The 23694-nt window shown below is 52.2% G+C and overlaps 2 protein-coding genes across 18 annotated transcripts in view; one reads left to right on the top strand and one right to left on the bottom strand.

The window, feature by feature from the left end:
* PCBP2 (poly(rC) binding protein 2) overlaps positions 1-7083 on the top strand; it is a 22129-nt gene extending 15046 nt beyond the window's left edge. For all 13 annotated transcript variants that reach the window (XM_032420408.1, XM_032420413.1, XM_032420411.1 and 10 more), the window contains 2 exons: positions 238-407; positions 6640-7083. In XM_032420408.1, coding sequence (XP_032276299.1) covers positions 238-407; positions 6640-6676 — 207 coding nt within the window. In that variant the 3' untranslated portion in view covers positions 6677-7083. The remainder of the gene's footprint in view (positions 1-237; positions 408-6639) is intronic.
* MAP3K12 (mitogen-activated protein kinase kinase kinase 12) lies at positions 6917-23694 on the bottom strand. 5 transcript variants are annotated; one of them, XM_032420396.1, is made up of 15 exons: positions 23116-23694; positions 22608-22659; positions 13515-13996; positions 13021-13204; positions 12643-12834; positions 12209-12367; positions 11937-12095; positions 11213-11321; positions 10893-11002; positions 10646-10762; positions 10387-10524; positions 9564-10188; positions 9304-9374; positions 8941-9214; positions 6917-8517 (listed from the first exon to the last, which is right to left on the bottom strand). In XM_032420396.1, exons 2-15 carry the CDS (start codon positions 22613-22615, stop codon positions 8419-8421), a joined length of 2727 nt encoding a protein of 908 aa, XP_032276287.1. In that variant the 5' UTR covers positions 22616-22659; positions 23116-23694; the 3' UTR covers positions 6917-8418. The 5 variants fall into 5 exon arrangements, with proteins under 5 accessions (XP_032276287.1, XP_032276290.1, XP_032276286.1 ...); XM_032420399.1 differs by lacking the exon at positions 22608-22659 and adding an exon at positions 19933-20064; XM_032420395.1 differs by lacking the exons at positions 22608-22659; positions 23116-23694 and adding an exon at positions 19933-20064 and having other exon boundaries at positions 13515-13723; positions 13823-13996.

Here is a 23694-nt window from a genome sequence, read left to right as displayed (position 1 = left end):
TCCACTGAGAGTTGGCTCTGATCTGTGGTAGACAAAATAGGGCAAGAGTGGAGATGCAATCTAAAATCAAGTTTTTTAATCAGGAGTATGTGAGTAGGGTGTGTAGGATGCGGATAGTAGTTTCCATTGCCATTATTGTGGATCCAAGCTATGGAAGACTGGAGGGGTGGGATGGAATTCTTGGACCTAGCCATGCAACGCTTAATTTTGGTATGCCTTGTTGTTTTTCTTCTTAAGTTGATTGGCTGCATAATCGGGCGTCAAGGCGCCAAAATCAATGAGATCCGTCAGATGTCTGGGGCGCAGATCAAAATTGCGAACCCAGTGGAAGGATCTACTGATAGGCAGGTTACCATCACTGGATCTGCTGCCAGCATTAGCCTGGCTCAATATCTAATCAATGTCAGGTAAGGGTTCCCTCTCTACCTTTTGTGTTATTGTTGGCAACACAAGTAATGTGTGTGTTGGGGAAAGCTACAGTGTATTACTAAATGTGGGAATATTTGGGGGATGGGAGTGGGGATGGGTGGAGATGGCAATAAAGTTAAAGTCTAGCCCTGCTTTGATCCATTCTTAGTGTAGCAAGCAGGAAAAGTAACAAGATTGTAATAAATTTGTACGGGGGAGGGGAATAGAATGCTTGCATTTGACTTGATGGTTTTAGGCTTGGAAAGAGTAGAGCAGGTTTTCACTAGTAGGACAGTGCTCTGGCTGGAGCATCCATACTGACTAAGAAGCAAATGTGGGTCTCTTGCTGTACATATCATAGACCAGTATTTTATGGATGGGGTCTAGTCTCCAAAGCGCCCTAATTGGAGTAAGGATAATGAAGTAATGTGACGGCAAGGCAGTTTCTTGGAAGCAGCGATTACCATTTATTCTGAAAACATCCATTTTTCTTAAATTGCAAATTGCTCCATTGTTCAGAGCTTGTGGGAAAGGGGAGGCACAGGTTCTGGACTATTTCAGAAATGCCTAGCCTCTTTCTTTTTTTGCCACCATCTCATACCATAATGGCTTCCTGAGGTTTTATTCTCCTCACCCAAACCTAGCTGATGTTACTGCACACAATAGCCATAGTGGGGTTATTCGGGGTCTGGTGGACATCCTACAAGGCATTTGTATTTCTTGCTTTCTCAGCACATGTGCTTTAGTCACGTTCTTAATTGCTTACTCACATGCTAAGCCGGGGTTAGCAGTCTGTTTCCCAAGGGGCTTAGCCATCCTTTTCATGTAGATTTTTGTCTAGTCACTTACCTCTGTCATAACTGTTCATTTTTTGTTGTGCATAAAAGGTCTTCTGAGTTCCTGAATCTAGTACAGGGAAAAGGAATTCATAAGTATGAAGTCTATTTTGTTTTGCTTACACTGACCTTGTATTTATTCCATTGTCTTTTATCTCCTGGTTAAGAATTTATCAGTTCCCCAGTGGTTTTGACTTTTGCCTTAAGCCTTTTAATTCCTTGAGGTATTTACTAGTATTTATGTAGAAAAGACTCTTCTGTGTCTAGATCTGCTTCAGCTACCAAGCACATCAGATTCTTCATGTTCAGTGGGAAATGGTAGTAAGCTTTGTGCAGAGGCTGTTTGTAAAGGTTTTTCTTGTTTCTAACTGGGGTATGGGGAAGGGCGGGTGTTAAGTGGTAAGATTCATGTTCTTGGAAGCTGGGGGGGATTGTTTTCTTCTGCTTGGGTAGGCTTGCCCTAAATATTGTCAGGTAGTGCTTAAATGGAAGTGGTTTGTTTGACCTTAGGACAGTGTCAACATTGTAAGGAAGCAGAATATCTCCACCTGAGTTTACTGATTCAGTCACTTTTTTCAGGATCCTCCTTATAGGATGGCTGGCCATTTAGGGTCATCCCATTTCATGAAACTGTCCAAACTATGGATTTGGGTCACAACTTTGTGACGCTTCATTTAACACCAAAGCAGAGATCATACATGCACAAAGCTTACTCTTCACTCCCCCATCTTGGCCCAGTTTGAACGCAAAAGCGAACTGGTTTTATTACTACTAGGCAGGAAAGATTTCTCTGCTTTCGGTAATGGATTCTGAGCATTTCTGCTCTTACTCTGTCAGCCTGAGTCCTTTTCTTTATCCCCTGCTTTATAGATTGTAATTTCTCTGGACTTAGGTAAACAAGATGGAATCTTAAGAGGAGGGTCCCTGCCCTTGAAGAGTCCATCTTGTGGGGTAGGTTGTCCGGACAGTTTTTGACAAATACTGCAGTTCTGGCTTAGAAGCGTGGGCATTTGGGAGTTGCTGATCATTATGGCTATTTGGACTTCATTTTAGGTGTAGAGGCGGTATTTTTACATTTTTAAACTAATTTTTGGGGAGTGCTTGAGTATCTTCCATTTCTGTGAGGTCTGTATTAGAAGTATGTTCAGTCAAAAACAAAGGGCTTTTTATCCTCAACCCCACCTCTCACCAGAAATGAAGCTTTCCTAGTTGTTATCTACACTTTTGTTCTCAGCATTTTTCTTTGAAAATACTACATTCTTTGAAGTTTTGAAATTAGTGACCTGCTTTGGTTTCTTGTCCTTTCCCATCCTGATATATTGGTTAGTTTGTTGTATAAGGTGGAAGCACACTTCAGCATTGGGGGGAAGGTTTCTAATTCTATAGAATAACATTCTACACCTTCACAAGGGATTGGTGGGTGTGAGACCTTTGTTCCTCGTTTGGAGATCGTTATGAATACTCTCTCATTTTCTACTTTGAAATCATTTCCTTCTGACTCCTGGGTTGGATCCCATGTCCGATATGTGGAAGTGTGCTCTGTATGACTTCTTTTCTCAGTCTATCAGCTTTTTCGTCACCATAGCAGTTTTAAATAGCGTTGTGGAATGGGATTTGGTAAAGTATACATTTTTTAGAGGGTGGGACACAGACTGAAAGAGGGACAGCTTATCACAAGTTGGTATTAGGTCTTCCTAATTTGCAGCCAGAGGCACTTAACTGATAACAAGCGGTTTTTGTCCTGTACTTTTTCCCTTTTGTGGTCTTCCCTTCCACCCACCCTTTTTTTTTTGTTCCTTTTTTCCTCTGTTACAGTTTAGAAAACGCTAAACCCTCCTCCCAGGCAGCCTCCGTCACGATCCCTGATCACCTCAGCATCAACCTCTCTCAACCCTCCACCCCTTCTTCTTCTTCTTCCTCCTCCACCACCACCCCCTCGCTCGCCACAGCGGGGACCTCCGACGCACCCTCCAGCCTCCCCAACCCTCTTCCGACCGCCCCTTGTGTCTCCAGTCTGCTTGGCATGAAACCCATCCCTCTCCTGGCTCTAAATGTTGTGTCTGCTGCTAAGGGTACCGGGGCTTCAGCTGCCACCACCACCAGCTCTGCCGCGCCATGTGTAACTAACAAACTGAAAGGCGAGAAACAGAGATTCTCCCCCTACTGATTGAATATCTTGAGGCACCCCCTCAAGTACTTCTTGGTTCATTTTGTTTTTCTTTGTTAACATTGGTGAGAACCAAACAATTGTGAGCTTGTGACCGTTTCCTTTTTACTATTTGGGGGCATAACAGGGTGGGGGTGGGGGTAACGGTAACCTGGGGTTAGGGTTAGGCCATTTCATCTGAGTGCCTGTTTCAGAGTCTGACTTGTTGAATTCTTTATCTAGAGCCACATCCTGCTCTTCCTTTTCATTCTGTTACTTTTTTGTAGCTTTATTCTGCATTGCAATATAACAATGTGTTAGGCTCTGTGTTAATGAATAAAAGCTTCTCCATTAACCCTTTTTTTTTTTTTAATTATTTAATGGTTAAGTTATCAGCAGGCCGTCTTGGCCAGATTTGTGTTTCTAGCTGTAATAAAGTTGCCACAGTAAGAACTTTAGTTGACTGTGTGCTGTGAAGGGCAAAGGGGTGGGAACTTGTGACCTGTGGCTACTCAACTAGGGAGTCTGTAAGACTGACTCGGGCCTGCTTGTGTCCCTAGTGAATTTAGTAGTAGTCCTTGGTCATTCCCCACAGAAGAAGATGAGCCTGTAGCAGGTTACATCCTGAGGGTCTTCTTCATTGGCATTAAGATGCTTTAGTGAAGGCCAATTTCTCTGACTTCTCAGATCCGTTGCCTTGCCAACAGCAGCAGGTAACAAGGGTGTCCATCCCAAGATTGTTTCCTCTGGTGAGTGGTTACTGTGAGGATCTTTTACAGATCATACATATAAAGAAGTTACTTCTTGACCTAGAATGGGGAGGCAAGTTGGAAAAAGTCTAATAAAGTTTGCTGGCTTTTGTCTGCATTTCTCTGAATGAGAAGTATCTCTCTTCCTGTGACACTGGGTAAATCTTGAACAACCAACCTGTAACATCACCCAAAATTTGACAGGATTCTCCAGTCATCCTAAAGCCACCCTGATTACTAAGTCCCTTTACCCTTCCTTCCATTCCCTGCCCCCCTCCTTCTGTCTCCCACCAACCCTGTCATGAGTAGAAATTATAAACTTAGATTTAGAAGGAACCTTTAAGATCACCTGCAACTCACCAATCCACTCATTTATCAGATTAAAAAAAAAAAAAAGCCTTGGAGAATTTAAATTCACAGATCACATGAGTGACTAATCAGCACTAACAACTTGTGCTTTACTTTTACTCAAGTGTACTTTATCTCCCTGAAGCCTTATTTTCCTTATACTAAGACCACAGCTATCTCTCCATTAAAGACTAGAAATGCTGTAGGCATGATGGCAGAAGGCCTCTGATGGTCTTCTATTCAACCTGAAAGCATATGGCTCTTCCTTAGAGCATTAGAGAATTAGTGTAGAGATTTTTTTTTCTTGTTGATCTTTTCCCACATCTCATTTGGTTTATAGTATTAAAAAAAAAAAAACTAGTTGCTGATAAGTATTGCAGTGTGTTGTCTCATGGCGTTGTGGTCCCTCAATCCCAGATTTGGCCTATGAAACTAGTGTTAACATGTCCCAAGTCTGCATGAAGGACTAGAGGAGCAGCCTTCTTTTCACTGTCCAGATAGTTTCCTCTTGTTAGTTGCTGGTTGCTCCCTTGTCATATGGTCCAACTGTCCCTTCATAAGCTCTCTCTAGGACTTAATATTGCTGGTACCAGCTCCCCCCAGGGACCAGGTTTTATTTTATCTAGTTCTTGATTAGAAGGAATCTTTACCTAATGAGTACTCCCTAACGGAGGAGTGCAGGGAAGGAGGCAGATGTTTAAGATGCAGCTGCCACCAGAACTTGGTGTTAAATTTTAAAAAATTTTTTGGGTCCCCCATGTGGTCCTATTATAGAGTCCTTATTAGCATGATACTTCGGTTGGGTTTTCCCTTCTTGCCCTCTCTCCACCCCGTGCCTCAATCACTGTTGAGGCTATATATAAATTCTGGATAGTTCTTTTTGAGCTCTTTTTGTTGCCAGAGTGCCATCACCTTCTTGCATGAACTTAATTTTCTTTAGGTAGGTCCTACATCTAAACTGTTTACAGCAGCTCCTTCCTGAACCTTCACTCCCCACTAAACTCTTAGGTTCAGCTTACTGCTTATATTGCCCTAGGTCATCCTATTTTGAGATTGGCAAGAATCTGCCCTCTTTAAAAGAACTAACTATATTCCCCTTTATGTTGAGGTAGAAATACCATTTCAGACTGAAATACAGTTTGTAGTTGAAGGACCTATTTCCTGGTTCTTGGGTGTTGTGTTGTCCTCTCCGCCCCTCCGGCTTTGCATTGTTGTGGAAGGCGTAGAGATGGCAAAGTACCATTCATTTTCTCTTGACTAGATACCACAAATAGGTTATGCCAGTCGGTTGGAAATCCTAATGAAATAAATTTATGAATTGAAACTGAGTCTTACACATTTAGTTCTATTCAAAGCGGGAGCTAAGATTTGCTGGGTATGTAATACTCAGTGAAGCAGGCTATAAATATCTAAATAATTTTCTTTCAGAGTTCAGAATTGGGTTCCAGGACCTCAAATGATATATTTGAGACAGAAAGGCATTGTAGCTGGCTGGGTATGTTTGAATGGAGAGTTAGCTTAAGGATTCCAAGGTTTGGGAGCTTCTAGAAGGAACCAGGGAATTGTTGAAACATGCGGCTTCTGCTTTTGAAGTCTGAAGACAATAGGTTGGGTGTAATTCTTGACTATACTTACTATACCTGCTGTTCCCTTTTTTAACATCCCCTAGCATTTAAAACTATATATTATCTCTGAATAGGAATAGCCTTCATGATGCTAGAGAACCCCAGAGCTGAAGCCTTTGTTGCTCTGTCTCAACATTAGCTTCATGAGGCTACTTTCAGATAAAGGGTTCCTAAACTGCTGTCAGTAGCTTGGGAGGAGCTAAAATAAGCTTAACAGTAAAGAAAAGGTACTTCTGTGTAGTAGGATCCTGTAAGAGGAGGTTTTAGTGTGTGGCATACTTTTGGAAAGCATTTAACATCTCCCACAAATTAGAGGAACACCCACTGTTGGTAACCAGAGTCTGTTTCCTTCAGTTCTGGGATAATTTTCCTCAGAAAGCTTGGGTTACAGGGGTTACGAGATCATGGCACCAGTTAATCCAAGAAATCTTAAAATGCCCCCCTTGACATTGAAAGTTTCAGAGGTGAGGTACAGCTGGGCATTCAGAAAACTAACTTTGAGTTCTTGTTTATTTTTTGTGTTACAGGCTTTCCTCGGAGACGGGTGGCATGGGGAGCAGCTAGAACAATGCAGATTCATCCATAATCCCTTTCTGCTGTTCACCACCACCCATGATCCATCTGTGTAGTTTCTGAACAGTCAGCGATTCCAGGTTTTAAATAGTTTGTAAATTTTCAGTTTCTACACACTTTATCATCCACTCGTGATTTTTTAATTAAAGCGTTTTAATTCCTTTCTCTGTTCAGCTGTTAATGCTGAGATCCATATTTAGTTTTATAAGCTTCTCCCCCCCCCCTTTTTTCGGCTCATGAATTTTTTTCTGTTTGTCATGGAAATGTAAGAGTGGAATATTAATACATTTCAGTTTAGTTCTGTAATGTCAGGAATTTTTCAAAAAAATTAAAAGATGGACTGGAGCTTTTTCTTTGTGAATAGAAACTGGATGCCACAGTGATTCATGTGGGTTTTATTCCTGTTGTCTTGCTGTTCTTTTTGCACCTTTTATGCCTCAAAGGACAAGGACCCTGCTTGGGTTTTGAATATAAGCCTTTATTCCATTAAGATGTTACCTTCTGTTGTACCACTCCATCTTTTTTTTTGTAGCCCTTGAACCAATTTTCCCTTTATCCTATCTTGCAGAGTAACCAAATAGCTGTCGCAAGCTAGCTGTGTGCCCTTTGTCCGAAAGTGCGGGGGTCACGTTTACCTCATTTTCCTAGGACTGGTCTGCAAAGACTAAGGCAGCACCTCCACTGGGTGGGCAGGGCCTGGGGAGGGACGCACGTGGGTACTGTGGAGGCGGCGGGATGCGTTGCCGGGCATGTCTGACCCAGCCTTGGCCAAGCTGAAAACCAGTCTCTTGTTTGGAATAACTGTTCATTTACAGTTCTCTCCTATAAGAAGAATGTGTGTTTTGACATTTTCTGTTTTCCTACTAAAGTCCTTCCAGAAAGATATACCTGCTACCATTTATGCAGATCATTTTAGAAGGTTGGAACTTTAAGTGATGTTCATTTAGTGGGGAAAAACATAAAAGGAGGGAAGAACTTGTCCAGAGTCCTCAGATAATGTCTGGAGCCCAGGGCTCCTACTTTGACCATGTGTACTACCCCGTACATTCACCAAGAAAACCCTCAACAGCTGGGCCTGCATGGAGTGGTTATATTTTAAGATTTTTTCACAGGGGTTACAATATGACAGTCCCCACCCCAGTCAGGCGCCAGGATAAAAGCAGGGACTTAAAACATCATCCCCTTTCTTCAGCCTGAGCCATCACATGCTTTCACAATCTCCTAAGCTCCCCCTAGGCCCTAAGCCAGGGCTTGGGCAGAGAAATGGAGGGACAAAGAAATTAGTTACATCGCCACCTGAGAAACCTCAGAGGGGAGGACCCAGCCTTCGCCTCCCTCCTCCCAAGTGCAAAATGTGTAAACAGAGTAAACGGAAAACAAAAAAGTGCAGTCTAAGTGGCTCCCTTTCCTCCTCCCCAGGGTTAGGGGGAAAAGAGTATAGAGGAACATAAGAGGCAAGTCTGGCTTTTCTATTGCCTTACCGCTTGCTGAACATAATGGGGTGAAGCAGGAAGGGGCCAGTTTGCCCGTACCCACAGCTCTAGGGTAATACTTGTCCTTCATTTCCACAGCTGCCGGTAGCCCTAGAATTTATCAGGTGAATTGGTCAGGGGTCAGACTCCCTTGAGCCTGACTTAAGGCTGGGACAGCCCCATCTTTCTCTGTTGATTATGTGGCGCTTATATATTATTTATATAAATAATTTCTCTATGTACAGGAGTTAAGAGTGGCTTTCATGGAGGGAGGGAGGCTGGAGGCTGCAAGGCTTCACCACTGTTGGAGTTGTCCAGTTCAGTGCTGTCACAGTCTGAGTCCTCGTTACTGGGAGGGCCCTGTGAAGAAGAGTAGAAGTGCAGTGAGGTGAGGCTCGGTAGCTCTTGGCGTTACGGATGGATTCCTTCAGGATCCTTCACTGAGGTCTTTGTAATAGCCAGCAGCTCGCTGATTCCATGGTCTTCGGAGTTCAGTGGCTGAGGCCACGAAATGCCAAGGCACCAGGTTCCCGGTGTCAGGGTTTGTCCTGGCTGGGATTTAGAGCTACCGTACAAGCAACACTGCTAACCTATGAACCATACCATGGGCCTCTCAAAGTCTACCCTGTGGATATTTGCTCCTTGGTACGGGAGGAACTGGGCTCACATACTGAGTGACTTGGAGGCTAAATACCTGTCTTTCTGGTGTCTTCCATCTATCCGTTAGGTCCTAAATAACTAAGCATCTGCTCCTTAAAGTATCTAGTTGTCTCTGTGACTCACCTGCTCCCCTCTGGGTAGGTCCTGGTGTGGGATGGGTTGGGAGCTGGGTTCGGGGCCAGGAACCACCTCTGATGCAGGTGGGTCCAGTGGGATTTCTGAGCCCTGGGAACACATGTCATCAGACCGCTCATCTGGCCGCTCGTCGGTGTTGGTACTGCCAACTTCAGGTGTGCCACTGGGGGAGGGCTCACTGGCCGTGCCCTCCTCCCCATCAGATGGATTCTCTGAGCTGAAGGTGGACAGTGACTGGCGCATGTTCAGGCCTTGAGGCCACCTGTGTGTGGGAGAGGCCGGGGTCATGGTTGGCACACCGCAGCCCCCAAAGCAAAACACTGTCATCCCCTCCCGTGCTGTGTCGCTCACCTCTGGCTTGAGGGCAGCTCTACCTCACTGTCCACCTCTCCTTCCTCTTCCTCTGATGAGATGCCACGTTTCTGCAGGAGAGAGGAGTGGACTGTGGTCAAAAGTGGAAAGAGGTCAGCAAGGGCCCAAGAGAAGGGCACATAGTCAAGGGGTAAGTAGGGACTGGCTTCAGACGAAGACCTGATACAGGAGGGGGGTTACGGACGAGGGCCCCAGGGAGGAGGAAGGGGCAAGAGCTCAGGCACCGCCCCGTACTTTACCTGGCTCCGGGTGACGGCAGCCCTGTACAGCAGCGCGGCTGGGGTCAAGTGCTGGGACCCAGCCCGGCTTCCTCCCCGTCCCGCCGTCCCTTCCCTTCCAGTTCCCAGCAGCCCCACAACGTCACCAGGCCCTGCTGGTGGAGGTGGCTCCCCTTTGGCTCCCCCAGGTGAATCTGGGCTGGTGGAGCCAGGTGCTGAGCCCTCACTTGGCGGGGTGTCTCCCCGGGCTGGAGGTGGTGAGCCAGGATCCCCAGCTCCCCCTGTGGCCCCGCGGCCCCGGGCTCCCAGTGCTGCTGACAGCAGATCCGGGGACGATGAAGACATCTTTCGGAGCAGGAGGTCATGGTGGAGCCCACGCAGGGCCGGAGGGCAGGCCTCCCAGGCTGAGGGTCCCCCTCCTAGCCCCCCTGGGCTTCCTAGTCCCCCAGGTTCATGGGGTGGCAAAGCTGCACGAAGCCCAGGCAGGTCTCCACAGCTGCCCTTGGCGCTGGCCTTGCGGTGACGAGTCTTGCCACGACGACTCCGTCCCGGTGAGGGGGGGCCCTTAGGACACCCGGGAAGCCCCACCCCACTCAGGGCAGCATCAAGTTTAGGTAGCAAAGATTCAGTCTTGAGGATATCTGGCCTGGTAGGGGAGGGAAAGTACAAGTCTGAGGTGAGCAAAGTTACCAACCTGAAAGCCCTCCCTAACCTCGGGTAGTACAAAGTCCACCCCCCCACCCCCACCCCAGCTCAGTCTTCCGGGCATCCTTGATCTCCATCCCTGCTTCTAGCACTCCCCCTGCCATTCTTAAACCTCGACACTTCTAAACTCTGGTCCCACCTTTTACTGTGGGGTGACAGTTTCTGTGGGACATTCCTCTTCTTGATGAGCTTCTCCATCGTGTTCCCATGCAGGAGGCCTCGGGAAGGGTGTGACTTAAGCAGACCTGGGCATCTCCGCTCTAAAGCTTGTTCCCTCCTAAAGACAACATAACCTCGATTGGGCATGTGATCAGACAAAGGGGGACCCAGGCTCAGTAGGTTCTCTGTGTCACAGCTCCATGAACACAAGATTTGGTGCACGGGGCGCATACGGTTACCTGAGCAGCTCCCGCTCCTTGAGCTCCAGCTGCAACATGAGGGCATTAAGTTCCATGTACAAGTTGTTGGCTCTCTCCAGCTTCCGTTCATAGTGCTCCCTGATGTCCAAGGCGTGTCTGAAACAGGCATAAGGGTCTCTTTGAGGTGAGCTGGCATCACCTGGTGCCGTAATTGGTCCCAGTCTCTGGGAACTGGTCCACGGTCCCTGCTGTTGACGAAATCCCCTTCCCAGACACAGGCCCACACCTGAGCTCCTCCCTCCTCCGCATCACCAGCTCCTCTTCTAGGCGGTGCAGACAGGTCCCTTCTGACTTAATTTTTTCAAAGTGCAGCTTTACCTCTTCACGCCACTCTGCCTAGGGGGTGAAGAGACAGGGGTGAGGGACCTCCCTTGAGCTGCAGACCGGGAGCCAAGTAGGAGCAGGCACGGGACTGGTCAGGACGGGGTCTCGGCCCTTAAGAGTGAACCTACCACTCTGTCCGCCCCTCCCCACCTCCCCTCAGAGGGCCTCGTCCTCTCTGCAGACGGGGGAGTTGGGGTATGCCTTTTCCCGCCCACAGCACACCTGGGACTTAAAGTAAGTCTCCTGGGGCGTGGAGAGGACGTCGGCCGAGGCGATGTCCAGGTGCAGCAGGATCTGGCGGAACGACGGACGATTTCTTGGTTTGCTGTTCCTGGAGGGCATGGAGTTTGGGGGAGACGGAAATTTTAGGGACGACCAGAAAGGAACTAGAGCATCCTTTCCCAAAGTGGGCCCTGGAGAACAACATCCTGGAATGTGCTCTGTGACCGAAGCCCCTTGTCCACTAGCTTTACTATCCGTTAGTACATCGAAGGCCTGCAGTAGGGAGACCTATTTAATCCTATTTTCCAGACACCTTTTTCTGAGTAACTCCATTCAAAGAAACACACTTTGGGAAATGGTTAACCAAAGATTAGAAATCTAGTCAACCTCCCCTCAACTCTAGGTTCCAGGCAAGGCTCGAGGACCCTCCTTCCTGTGTTCTAAGGCAGCCCACTCGAGGCTCCAGCCGCCATGCTCGGGGGCTGTGCCGGCCCTTCACAGGTGCACCCCGGCTGCTCTGGCTAGCTGGGACTTACACACCAGGAAACGGGCTCAGGGAGGATGGCACTTGCCCAGGGCTGCACAGAGTTTTGTCTCAATCATACGAGGGAGTTCTGTCCCTCTTGCCCTGTTCAGGATTCTGGGCCTGGAGGCCTGGGTCCTAGGTGCCGTCTAACCGCCAGAAACCACCCTCGGCTTTCCAGCTTTGCCAGGCCGTCCTTACCAACACTGGCGAAGCAGGATTTTGAAGCCGTCTGGGCAGCCGGAGGGCACAGGCAGATGGAGACTGTTGCTTCCCACACCCCAGATGATGGCTGAGGAGTCTACGTCTTTGTAGGGGATCTCACCAGTCAGCAGTTCCCATAGCACCACACCAAAGGACCTGGGGATGAGAGGGGACATCCCTTGGGAGGGGCTCCCTCCAGAGGCCCTGGAAGCCCCCTTCTTCCCTGGGTTTGGCCACCTGCCCGTCTCCGTCCTCAACCTGGCCCTCACCAGATGTCGACCTTCTCAGACACGGGCTCGTTGCGGATCACTTCAGGGGCCATCCAGGCTACCGTCCCTGCAAAGGACATCTTGGTGCTCTTGTCACTCAGCTCCTTGGAAGTGCCAAAATCGGAGATCTTCACCACATCGTCGTACGTGATTAGCATGCTGGTAAAGATTGTAGTCAGCTGGGGGCCAGGCGCCTCCACACCTCATCTAGCTGCAGCAACTCTAACTTTCTCTTTTAAGTCATTTGGGACACCCAGAGGCCGGGGGCTTGCCACAGCCCTCCCGAAATAGGACTGTCATTTGGGAGGGGTTTTTGAGATGGCCACACGGACTTAGGACAGGGTCTGGAAGCAGGGAGACGGCTACACTGACAGGTGAGGTCACCTGCAGGAGACCATGCACATCAGCTTCTCTGTGCTTGCTGGCTTACTCACTTGGGGGACTTGAGGTCTCTATGGATAATCTTGTGCAGGTGCAGGTAGTTCATGCCACCGGCGATGCCCATGGACCAGTCAACCAGCAATGAGGGGGTGACAGGGCGGCCAGCCCGCAGTACCTCATACAGCTGGCCCTGGGCGCAGAACTCCATGAGGATGCAGTAGCAGGGAGCCTGGGTGCACACGCCCCTGGGGGGCCAAACAGTGGCATCAGGGCCCGGGCCAGCCTCGCGTGCCCCTGATTCACACTTGGAACCCCCGTTCCCACCCAGCCCCTTTGGGCATCGCCTTTAGGGAAGGCGGGGGGCCTGACCCCTGCCGCCCAAGCAGGTCCCTGCCCACAGTCCCGGCTCCAGCCCCTGCCCTGGACCTTACTTGAAGGTGATGATGTTGGGGTGCTTCAGCTTCCGCAGGTGCTTGATGTCCGTCTCCTTCAGGTCCCGTACCTTCTTCACAGCCACCTCCTCCCCGTGGAAGCGCCCCAGGAAGACAGCGCCCTGGGCGCCTGAGCCCACCCACTGCAGGTCCAGGATCTCCTCAAAGGGGACCTCCCAAAGGTCTGTGAACAGGAGACGCAGTGCCACGAGGCTCAGAGAGAGCCACACGCAGGGTCTCAGGATGGTCAGGCACGGGGAGAGCACTGGGCTGGCTGATAGGACTCGGCGGCCGAGGCCGGAAATGAGCCACAGGAGGCCAAGAAGGCGAGGTCTGAGGGAACAGGTGAGGAAATGAGCGGGTGCCCTACGGAGCAGGGAGTCGAGGGCTCCCGGACGGAGGAGGGGCTACGGCTGCGCTCTAGGGGGACAGGGTCCTCGGGTGATGAGATGGGGCTGTCCGACAGATGTCGGGGAGACGAGGGCTCGGCCTACCTTCCTGCTGCTGCTTGTGCTCTGTGGAGTAGGCTTTGCCGATCATGGTCCAGACGGGGCGCAGGCAGCCGAAGAGCCCCTCCAGGAAGCCGCTGCCGCTCTGACACTGCAGCCGCACCTCGTCGGCTCGGGCGCGGGACGCGCGGCTCTCAGGCGACCCCGTGGCTCCCCCGGGGCCCCCCGCATCCTGCTCGTGCAGCTGCAGGACACTATTGGCAAAAGGCTCAGGGGGCGGCTCTCCACCTGGGGAGGGGCTGGGGCCGCCCCCACCCTGCCCACTGAGCGGCACCACATCTCGAAGTACACACTGGGTAGGCGTCAGGTCCTTCTCCGGGGTGCAGTCGGAAGTGTCCGGGTCGAGCTTGCGCATCGACGCCTCGCTTAGGGTGGACACGAAACCCCCGAAGGAAGGGGAGGGCGTGCGGGTCTCATGGAGGCAGGCCATGGCCTCTGGGCCCGGGGGCGGTGGCGAGCGCTGGGCCCTGGGGGAACAGAGCAAGGCGGGGTGGTCAGCCTGGGGTGCGCCAGCCTGGAGTGCCTCACCCTGGAGGCAGAAGCCTGGTGGGGGAGCTGGGCTCCCAACGGCCCTACTGGAAATAGCACTTGAGCTTCACTCGCCCTCAGGTACCCGTCGCTCTCCACGTCTCACCTGGGACCCATCTTAGTCACCTGATACACGGGATTCCTCTCCAGCATCTATTAGTAACGTACCTGAGTATCATCCTCACGTAGACACGGGGAACAGCCCTGCTCAGGTACATACTGGTACGATCGGTCTGAAACTCGAGCACTGTGGTAAAGAGGCTCGTCCCCTTCTCCTTGTAAGATGACTGTAATTCACCTCTGGAGCTCATATTTCTGTCACTTGAAGCTCCCATGCACACGCAGAGGGCACATAAGCGTCTCTCAGACACACACCGTTTACTCAGCCTTAGGCACACAATAGTAACACCCCTAGGTCTCCCTCACCCTGAAGCACACACAGGTGACACGCAGGCACTCTGAGCTGACGTTCCTGGGCCTCCCACACGCTGGTGAGGCACTTGGGGCTCCCCCTCGTGTACTTACACGTGAGACGGCCGAGGCCTCCCAGGAGCACTAACCTCACGTGAGAGTCATCCTAAGGCACACTTGGGGCTCTCATCTGGGTCTCCCTCTCCAGCGCTCACAGGCACACACCTGGGCCTCGCCAAGGTAAGTGAAGCCTGCAACCCATCAGCTCTCCTATCCCCCAGCACAGTCGGGGTGGGGGAGGGGGAAACAAGGCAGAACCATCCAGTGGGGGATGCAGAAGCTTGTCAGGACAAGCGGGAGCCTACTGCTTCATCCCCCTGAGCCCTGACATCTGTTCTGCTATTCCCCCAGGGGGTCAGTTACAGAGGCCCTGTCTCCTTTCCTCTTCTCCACCGCCCCATCCCCAGCTTCCAAACCAAGTACCAGCTTTCCAGACAATGGAGATTTGTCCCAATTCTCGTAACTAGGTGCTATTTAAAAAGTAACCATTAAAAAAATCTGAATTCTAGGGACGCCTGGGTGGCTCAGTTGGTTAAGCATCTGACTTCAGCTCACGTCATGATCTCAGGGTCCTGGGAGCGAGCCCAGCATCAGGGCTCCTCACTCAGCGGGGAGTCTGCTTCTCCCTCTTTTTTTTTTTTTTTTAAGATTTTATTTATTTGACAGAGAGAGGGAGAGTGAGCGAGAGAAAGCACAAGCAGGGGCGTAGGAGAGGGAGAAGCAGGCTCCCCACTGAGCAGGGAGCCTGATGCGGGGCTCAATCCCAGGACCTTGGGATCATGACTTGAACTAAAGGTAGATGCTTAACCAACTGAGCCACCCAGGTGCCCCTCAAATAAATAATTTTTTTTAAAGATTTTATTTATTTGACAGAGACACAGCGAGAGAGGGAACACAAGCAGGGGGAGAGGGAGAAGCAGGCTCCTGGCTGAGCAGGGAGCCCGACGTGGGGCTCGATCCCAGGACCCCGGGATCATGACCCGGGCCGAAGGTAGACGCTTAACGACTGAGCCACCCAGGTGCCCCAATAAGTTTTTGTGTTTTTTTTTGACATACAGCGCACACAAGCAGGGGAAGCGGCAGGCACAGGGAGAGGGAGAAGCAGGCTTCCCGCTGAGCAAGGAGCCAGACTGGGACTTGATCCCAGGATGCTGGGATCATGACCTGAGCCGACTGAGCCACCCAGGTGCCCCAAATAAATAAAATCTTAAAGAAAAATCTGGGGGCGCCTGGGTAGCTCAGTCGGTTAAGCATCCAACTCTTGATTTTGGCTCAGGGTCTGAGATTGAGCCCTGTGTCGGGCTCCATGCTTAGAGGAGTTTGCTTCTCCGTCTCCCTGTGCGCTCTCTCTCAAATAAATAAATGTTTAAAAACAGGATCTCAATTCTAGCCTTGCCTCTTACCACATACTGGCTGTGTGACCTCGGGCAAACCAGATCTGGGCCTCAATTTCTCCATCTGTACAAAGGGATAAACTAGCTATCACTCACACACAGCGAACTCTTCAGTCTATACCAAACTTGTCCAGAGCTTGGTATCTGGAGTCATTCTAGCCTTCTATCTCCCTGCACATCTCGTCAGCTAACAAATCATGAGATGTGAGGATTCCTGAGGACAGTGATGCTCTAACTGTTCCTCATAATAGGGTCCTTCCTGAACGCCTGCCATCAGAGCCTCCGAATCACCGCGGGAGAGGAGTGACAGGAATCTACACATAAAAAGGGGGTCACTGGATGATGACACAGACCGACACAGAGGTTTGGCACTTCTGATGGTATCAGCTCTTTTAAGACATTTTCCAGGCTTCTCAAGGATTTTTCAGTGGCTCTGGGTGGGCCTGAAATCTGCATATTTAACAAGCACCTCAGGTAATTCCTACTTGAATTTGGCCCATTTGAAAAGCGCTGACCCAATGCTGGTCTGTTCTCTCCAGTCCCATCTTACTGTCTTAATTCAGGCCTCTTCAGCTGTGTCAGCTAGCCCAGGACTGCCTCTTAGTCTCCCAATACTTACACAGCGCCCCCCACCTCCATTTTCCACCATCCTTTAGAAGGATCTTCCTAAAATACAAATTGGCCAGCACCCCCTCTTCTGCTTCAAACCCTTTAATAACCCCCTACTGCCCTTGGTCCAGCAGCCTTATCTCCATGCTCTGGTCGCTCCCCAGCCTCGTCTCCCACTGCTGTTGGTACCCGGGCCACACAGAACGGACATCAGGCTACAACAGGCTTTGTGCCAGGGCACCTAATGAGAATGGCTAACTCTTAGGGAAGACTTACTATGTACGTTAGCCTCTGCCCATAGGCGCATTAGCTCATTTAATCCTCAAAACGAAACTCACCCCAAGAGACAGGTATTGGATAATCTGCCCAGGGTGCCCTCTCCTAGGAAAAGGCTCAAGCTCCGCCCCCGGGCGTTCTCTGCCTGGAAGGCACCTCTCATGCCCTAGCTCTCCAAATCTCACTTCATCTTGCAAGTCTTCCTCTCTGCGCATCCCCCCCCCCCCGCCCCCCGCTCTGAGCTGATGTCCCTTGTGGGCTGGCACGGCCCCCTGTACCTCCTCCGTCATGGCTCCCATTATCCTGGAGGCACCGTGTGCTCAGGCGTCCGGCCCCTCTGACAGCCTGCACTCCCTGAGAGCCCGACGCTCCCGCAGGGATCCCAGGCTTCGCACAGCACGCGCGCGCAGGCAGGACGGTCGTCTTAAAGGCCGCCCCTGCACTACGGACGCAGTAGCTCCTTGGCTCTTCACCACCACCCAGAGAAGGAGCTGTTACCGTCGGTCCCTTTATATTCTTGAGGAAACTGAGGCTCAGAAAGCTTAAGTCACAGTCAGATCCAGCCTCTGAATCCTCAACATAGCCTACGAGATATCGGCGCCGTGGAGGGATTGGATGTACACCGTAAGGCCAATGACAAACACAGGCCAAGAATTTACTCTGCAGGATCCTAGGGCTTTCGCCTGCGCCCCCAAGCCGGGCCTCGCGGGCGCTCCCGCCGGGCTGGCCGGCCAGGAGGGCGGGCTGGATCGGGCCGTTCGCGGGTCCCGCGGGAAGCCCCAGCAAGGGCCCTTCGAGGCGGGGAGGAAGGGGTTACGGCCCCAGCGCCCCCTCCCCCTTCCCGACCTCCTTCCCGGCCGTCACGTGGCGCGGGGCGCGTGGCTGGAACCGGGGCGGGGGCCCGGCTGCGGAAGGAGGGGGTCCGGGTGGGGAAGGGGAGGGGACTCAGCGAGTTGGGGGAAGCGCTGGGCGCTGCGGCGTAACCATGACGACTGGGCCCGAGGCGGCGTGTGAAGTCACCAGGACAAGATTAGCCCAGAGTCACGTGAGCGGCGACGGCGGGGGCGGGGCTGCACCTGAGCCCCGCCCCTGACCCGGGCTGGCCCAGGCGCTGGTGGCCGGGATGGCTGCGGGGGTCGCCGGCGTGGACCCCCTGCCCCTTCATCCGGCCGCCTGTGTGCTGCCCGCCTTCGCATACCTCCCTCGACCCCTCATGCAGACAAATCTTGGGCCCGGGCACCGAGCGGAGGGAGAGCGATGGGTGTTGGAGAGAGGGGACTTGGGTTGGCCTTGGGGCAGCAGTGCCACAGAGAAAGCAGGAGATGGGGAGATAGGGAGACGGACACAGAAAGGGCGACAGGCACACCCAGAAAGCGGAGGGGGTGAAGGGGGAGGCGCAGCGGAGAGATTCAGAGACCGAAACAGTAAAGAGCAGGGAGAATCAAATGGGAAAAGGATGGATGGAACACCTGAATTTGAAAAGCAGAGAGGAAACAGAAAAAGTAGCCGAGAAAGAACTGGAAAACGCGGAGAACATCTGTGCCCTTCCCAGTTCTTTCCTATTTAGAAGCTGAGCCTTGACTAGGCACAACACCTGGACTTTTAAAGGAAGTTCTCAGTCCTCATGTGGTGTTTGGCAACTAGGAGTTTTAGGCAGAGAGAGGGTGACATGCTCAGGCACTTGCCGCCAAGCCTCCCTCCAGTTCACCAGGCTTCCCCAGAGGCCCCGCTGGTATCCAGGGCTAGCAACTAGGGAGACAGGGAGAGGAGCCATTTCACCTGTTTGTCTTTTAGGGCAGTGGGAGTACCTGAAGAAGTAGGAGATGTGATCTGGGGAAAGGGAGGGAATCTAGCCAGGCTCCTCAGGCCACCCCCATCCTGTTCTTAGGCTAATACAGCTCCTCCAGATTGACCTGAGGGAGTCGGGGAAAGCCAGGCCCCAGGGAGCTACAGTCAACTGGAGATTCCTCTCCCAACACACAGCCCCTCTCAGTTTCCTTTATCTCTGACCTGCCAGCTGTGTCCCACTGCCCCCCAGCTGGGCCCTGGCGCCGGGGCTTTGGGGGCATATCATGCTAGGAGCCCCTGGCCTAGACATTCGGTCACCCTGGGGGAGGGGAACTGTCTCCCTGGCCATCAATTATGCAGAGCATGGAGGAAGGGCAGAGATGTGACAGGAGGGGGTGGATATCTCCATCATTCTGTCAACCATATTTACCAAGTGCTTACTGTGCAGAATTCCAGATTGGGTGAGGGGACAGCGTGGTCCCTAAACTATACATCTGCCAGGGAAAGAGGCTCTCTGGACATCCTGGGAGGTCCTAACTCGGTTTCAGCTACCTGATTCTCTGCTGGTGATTCCCAGAGTGCCCCTTCAGGAGCCTGTGGTGGAGTGGGGGCAGGGAGGTCCCCCTGTTTATTCCTCCTCCTGGGTTCTTCTGCCTGAGGTGCTGGAAGCTTGTGGCAAGGGAACCCTCTGAATTCTTTCTCCTACTGTCCTGTTTTAACAGCGGAATCTCAAGGCCGAGTTGCATGTTTGGCAGTCGTGGGGGCTCAGCTGAGAGGCCAGGCCATCTGTCTAAATTGTGGGCTCTCACACTGAGCACTCACCACTGTCCTGGACCTCAGTTTGCACTCAGCAAAAAGAGGAAGATTGCCCTTTTCTCTTGAGTGACGGTGGCAAGGAAGGTCTTCACAGGGAAAGGAAACCCAAGATTCTGGGGGGGATGCTAGTTCCACCTCTACAGGCTTTGAGATCCTGACAGGACAAAGGACCATGACCCCTCCTGACCTTGCCTCCTGGCCACTGGCTGTAGCTGTTTTTCTTTTTGGACACAGGATTCTTCTCAGATGGAAAGCACTACAGCTTTCTCAGTGCCTTCATCAGGGGGAAATGTCTTCCCCTGAGAACTTGGGGTAAACTGGAGATCACCCGTAAATCCAGCCCCCCCCACCTCATACAGGTCAAGCCCTGAGACCCCCCTCACCACCACCACCTCTTCTTCCCATCAGCTGGGCAGTGATGGGGTGATGCTATTTAGGGAAAAAGCAAACTTTGGATTTGGAGAGAGCTCAGTTTTGCCACGAGTTAAAGAATGTTACCCCTCCAAGTCTCCCAAGCCTACCTTCTGGGGTGGGGACGGTTAAGATGATGTGGGGAATGCCGTGAGCACAATGGCTGGCTCCTGGCTCTGTCCTCCTGGTTGGCTGGACACCAGGTCTGTCTTTGTGGATTCTGGAGAGGCCATCTCTTCTGTCTGACCAGAAAAAGGGAGACTGGGTCTCTGACCTTCTACTTCCACAGGACATTTCTCAGTCTTGGGTTCCAGGGAAACCAGGTCACAGTGGCAGTGGGGCGCTGGAGTCCCCAGTCACTACTCTCTTTGCTTCCAGACCCTCAGTCCTTCCTCTGCAGATCCTACCATTCCACCTCCTCTGGACTAAGGGAGAAGGCCTGCACTACATACTCACCCCCTGGCCAACGTGGCCCAGGGTCACCCCTCAGCCCTACCCTTTAAGGTCAAAATGGAAGGGAAGGGAAAGGAGGGGGTAGGAGCAAGGTATGAAGGGCCACAGCATCCCTCCTACTAAGGCCCTCAGGTGGACCTGAAAGAAATTCAGCACAATTAAGCAAATAGTTCCTGAGGTGGATGTGCATTTAAAAAGATCTGGAAGACAAAAAATCATAAAGAAATAAAAATATAAAAAGATCTGGAAAGACAGATACCAAAGTGTAACAGTTTCTAGGTAGGTGGAATTGTGGGTATTTTTATTTTCTTCCTGTGGCTTATCTATATTTTCTAATATTTCAGTAATAACTTTGAATTGCTTTTAAAATAATAATAAATCGATTTTGAACTGAAAATGAGGAAATAAAAATTAGCATGCCCATCCGTTCCTGTCACCTGGCTTGGGACAGTGGGTGAGTGGGTAGCCTGGGAATCAGAGAGGCTTGGTTGATGTCCTGTCTCTGCTCCTGACAAGGCAGGCAACCTGGAGTAAGAGACTTCCGAACAAACCTGTCTCTTCTTTCTGAACTGGAACTGAGGTACCCCCGTCATACAGTGGTTGTACAGTCTAGAACACGGTGGCTCTGGATCAGACGGGCCTGGATTCAAGACCTAAGCTCTTCCCCCAAACTGCTTTTCTGACTTTGAACAGATTACTTCTTTAAGTTTCCATTTCCTCATCCCTAAGACAGAGATGATGAGAACACTCCTCAACTCTTAGTCTTCTTGTAACACTAGTGAGATAATCCCAGTAAAGTTCCTGGCCCAGGACCTGGCACACAGGAAGCTCCCTAGAAACACGAACCATGCTGAAAGTGCCTAACAAGCAGGAGCAGGGTTTCTTTTATAAATATGATTCCCCTCCGTTCTTCCCCTTTTCCTCGTCTGCAGTAGAGAGGGTACAGGTGGAAAGGGAGGTGGGCAAACACAAGGGGAAAAAGGAGAGCAAAGAAAGAAGGAACCCAAGGCCAAGGGCTCTTTGTCCTGGGTGATCCTTAGGCTCCTCTGCCATAGTGTCCCTGCCTCATCACCTTCCCCCAACACAAAGATGACCCTGGTCCTTCTAGAAGCAAATGAGACAGACAGACCAGTCGCTGTGGGCAACCTCTCATGAAGCCCACGTGTCACCTGCTGGCCCGTCTCCACAGTATCCTCCTTCTGCCCCAGGAGGGACTCCTAGTCCCTTCCTCCTCCCCAGGCCGGGCGGGGGGTGTTGGGGGGGACTGCATGAGAGATGCCACTGGGTGAGTCTGGGGTGGTGGGTACTAGGATTTAGGGTCCTCTTCTTGGCAAAGCCAGATGACCACATTATCACCTCCAGGAGAAGGATGGGGAACCAGCCGTTGGTTTTGAGAGGGGTCCTGCCATCCTTAGCTGTAGGGACACACAGGACGTCCAAAGCCAGTCCTTACTTAAACTTCTTGCCTCCTCTGCCCGTAACTGGGTTTAATTCGGGGATGGGTATTTAGTTGTGGTTCATGGGGGCTGGAGTTGGGGTATCACACCTTTGGTCTCCCCAGCATCACCTCAGTTCCCACTGGGAGAATGGGTGAGTGGCAGGCTTGAGAAGGCAAGCACTTTTGGCCACCCTGAAGTGTGAGATGGGAGAGAGCAGGCCCTGCTGAAGCTCTGGGAAACTTTGCTGTCTGGACAGGAAGGCCAGGGAGCGCTTGAGCCCTTTCCTTCCAGAATCCCTTGTGCTTGCCTTCCCTTGGTGTTACCCTTGGGCTGACAATCAGAGCTCCCAGAGCCACAAAGTCCATCCTGCGAGTTGGAAGGGAAATGTCATTTGGAGGGAGGCACTGGTTGTGGCTGAGAGGACTCTGGGTGGGGGAGAGACCTCAGGCACATGCCTTCTTGGTTGAGGGCCACCCACCCACTCTTCTCCCAAGAGGGAGCAGGTGTGGAGTTAAAGTCCCCAAAGGTGGGACTCCTCCTTCTATGTTAAGGGACACCCCACCAATTTCCTTCCACTGTGTACAGAGCCTCTGACCCCTTCTCTTCCCTTCCCTCAGCCAAGGCCATAGTTATCAGGAGTCACAACTGTGTGGAACAGATTCTTTCTTATTTTTTAGCCAAGGAGTTTGAGAAATGTGTGGGGGAAAGGGAGGAGGTTCCTGAAAGGCCTGGGCTGGGGAATTGGGTTAGGGGAGCCAGAGGAGATGGAGAGAAAGAGGGAGAAAACCACAAATGAATGGGGGAGGGGAAGAAGCAACAGCTGGATGGAGAAGGTGAATACCACAGCTGGAGGGGATTAGGGGCATCAGAGGGAAGGGGAGGAGGGCCATCACCTGGGCATCCAGGAACAGGTGCTCTCAGCCCATAATCCTCAGGTGCAGCGGGCTGGGTAGGGGAGAGGGGCTGGTGGTGAGGAGGACGGTGGGCACATCAGGCCCTGTCCTTCCTTTCCTTCCCTGAGGGGGCCCAAACTCTTCCTCCTCCTTCTCTCTCCCCCTTCTGGAGGATGAGTGGGAGGAGAGGAGGATGTTCTCTTGCCCGCTGTCCTTTAAGTCTGTCCCCCAGTCATCCCCCCACCCCCACCCCGTACGGTCCTTTCCAGCTCTGGAGGCCCTTAATCTCCAAGCTGGGCCGCGGCGTCCCTCCGCTCCGTTCCCCTCCTTCCCATCCCCACAGGCGTCGGGTCCAGGTCCCCAGTTTCCTCCGCCCCACAACCTCAGCATCCCCGCACCACCCTACCCCACCCCGCCACATCTGCATCTCGACCCTCCCTCGGTACCCGGATCCCTGGACCCGGACCCATCCCTGCCCCCCACCCCCCCAAGTCGGCCAGGCTCTCACCTCAGGGGCTCCGCGGCCGCAGCACAAAAGGCGGCGCTGCTGCAGCTCGGCTCCGGATGCTGCTCCCGCCTCCTCCTCCTTCTCCTCCTCCTTCTCTCCTCCCCCCGCTGCCCTCGACCGGACCCGGGGCGCTGTCACAGGCGAGGCTCGTGCGGTGTCCGGGTGCACGGGTGTCAGCCCCAGTTTTCTCCCCCCACCCCCCGACCCCTAGCCCCGTCCCCACTCGGCTTGAACTCCCGCTCCTTCCAAGGCCCCCGCCCCTGGCCCCCCGGGACGGACACGCCCTGAGCGGGGGATGCTGCGCTGGAGCCGCCGGCCTCTTAAAGGAGCCTGCTGCTGCCATCCGGCGCGCTCCAGGCTCGTCGCTGGCCCTTCTGGGCCCCTCACCTCCCTGCAAGCGGTGTCCTGTGGCAGTCGCACCTCGGGCCTTAAGCTGATTCCGCAGGAGCCCCCTATGACCAGTCTTACAAACTCCCTCCTATACCCTGAGACAGAAGCCCCTCAACATGGGACCACCCCCCGGCCCCCACCGCCCAGCGCTCTTGCCTTGCTCCCCCTGTCATGCCGGTCTTGCCAGAT

The sequence above is a fragment of the Phoca vitulina genome, unplaced genomic scaffold (genome assembly GCF_004348235.1).
Source record: "Phoca vitulina isolate PV1807 unplaced genomic scaffold, GSC_HSeal_1.0 scaffold23, whole genome shotgun sequence".
Taxonomy (NCBI): domain Eukaryota; kingdom Metazoa; phylum Chordata; class Mammalia; order Carnivora; family Phocidae; genus Phoca; species Phoca vitulina.
This window is presented reverse-complemented; position numbering and strand designations above follow the sequence as displayed.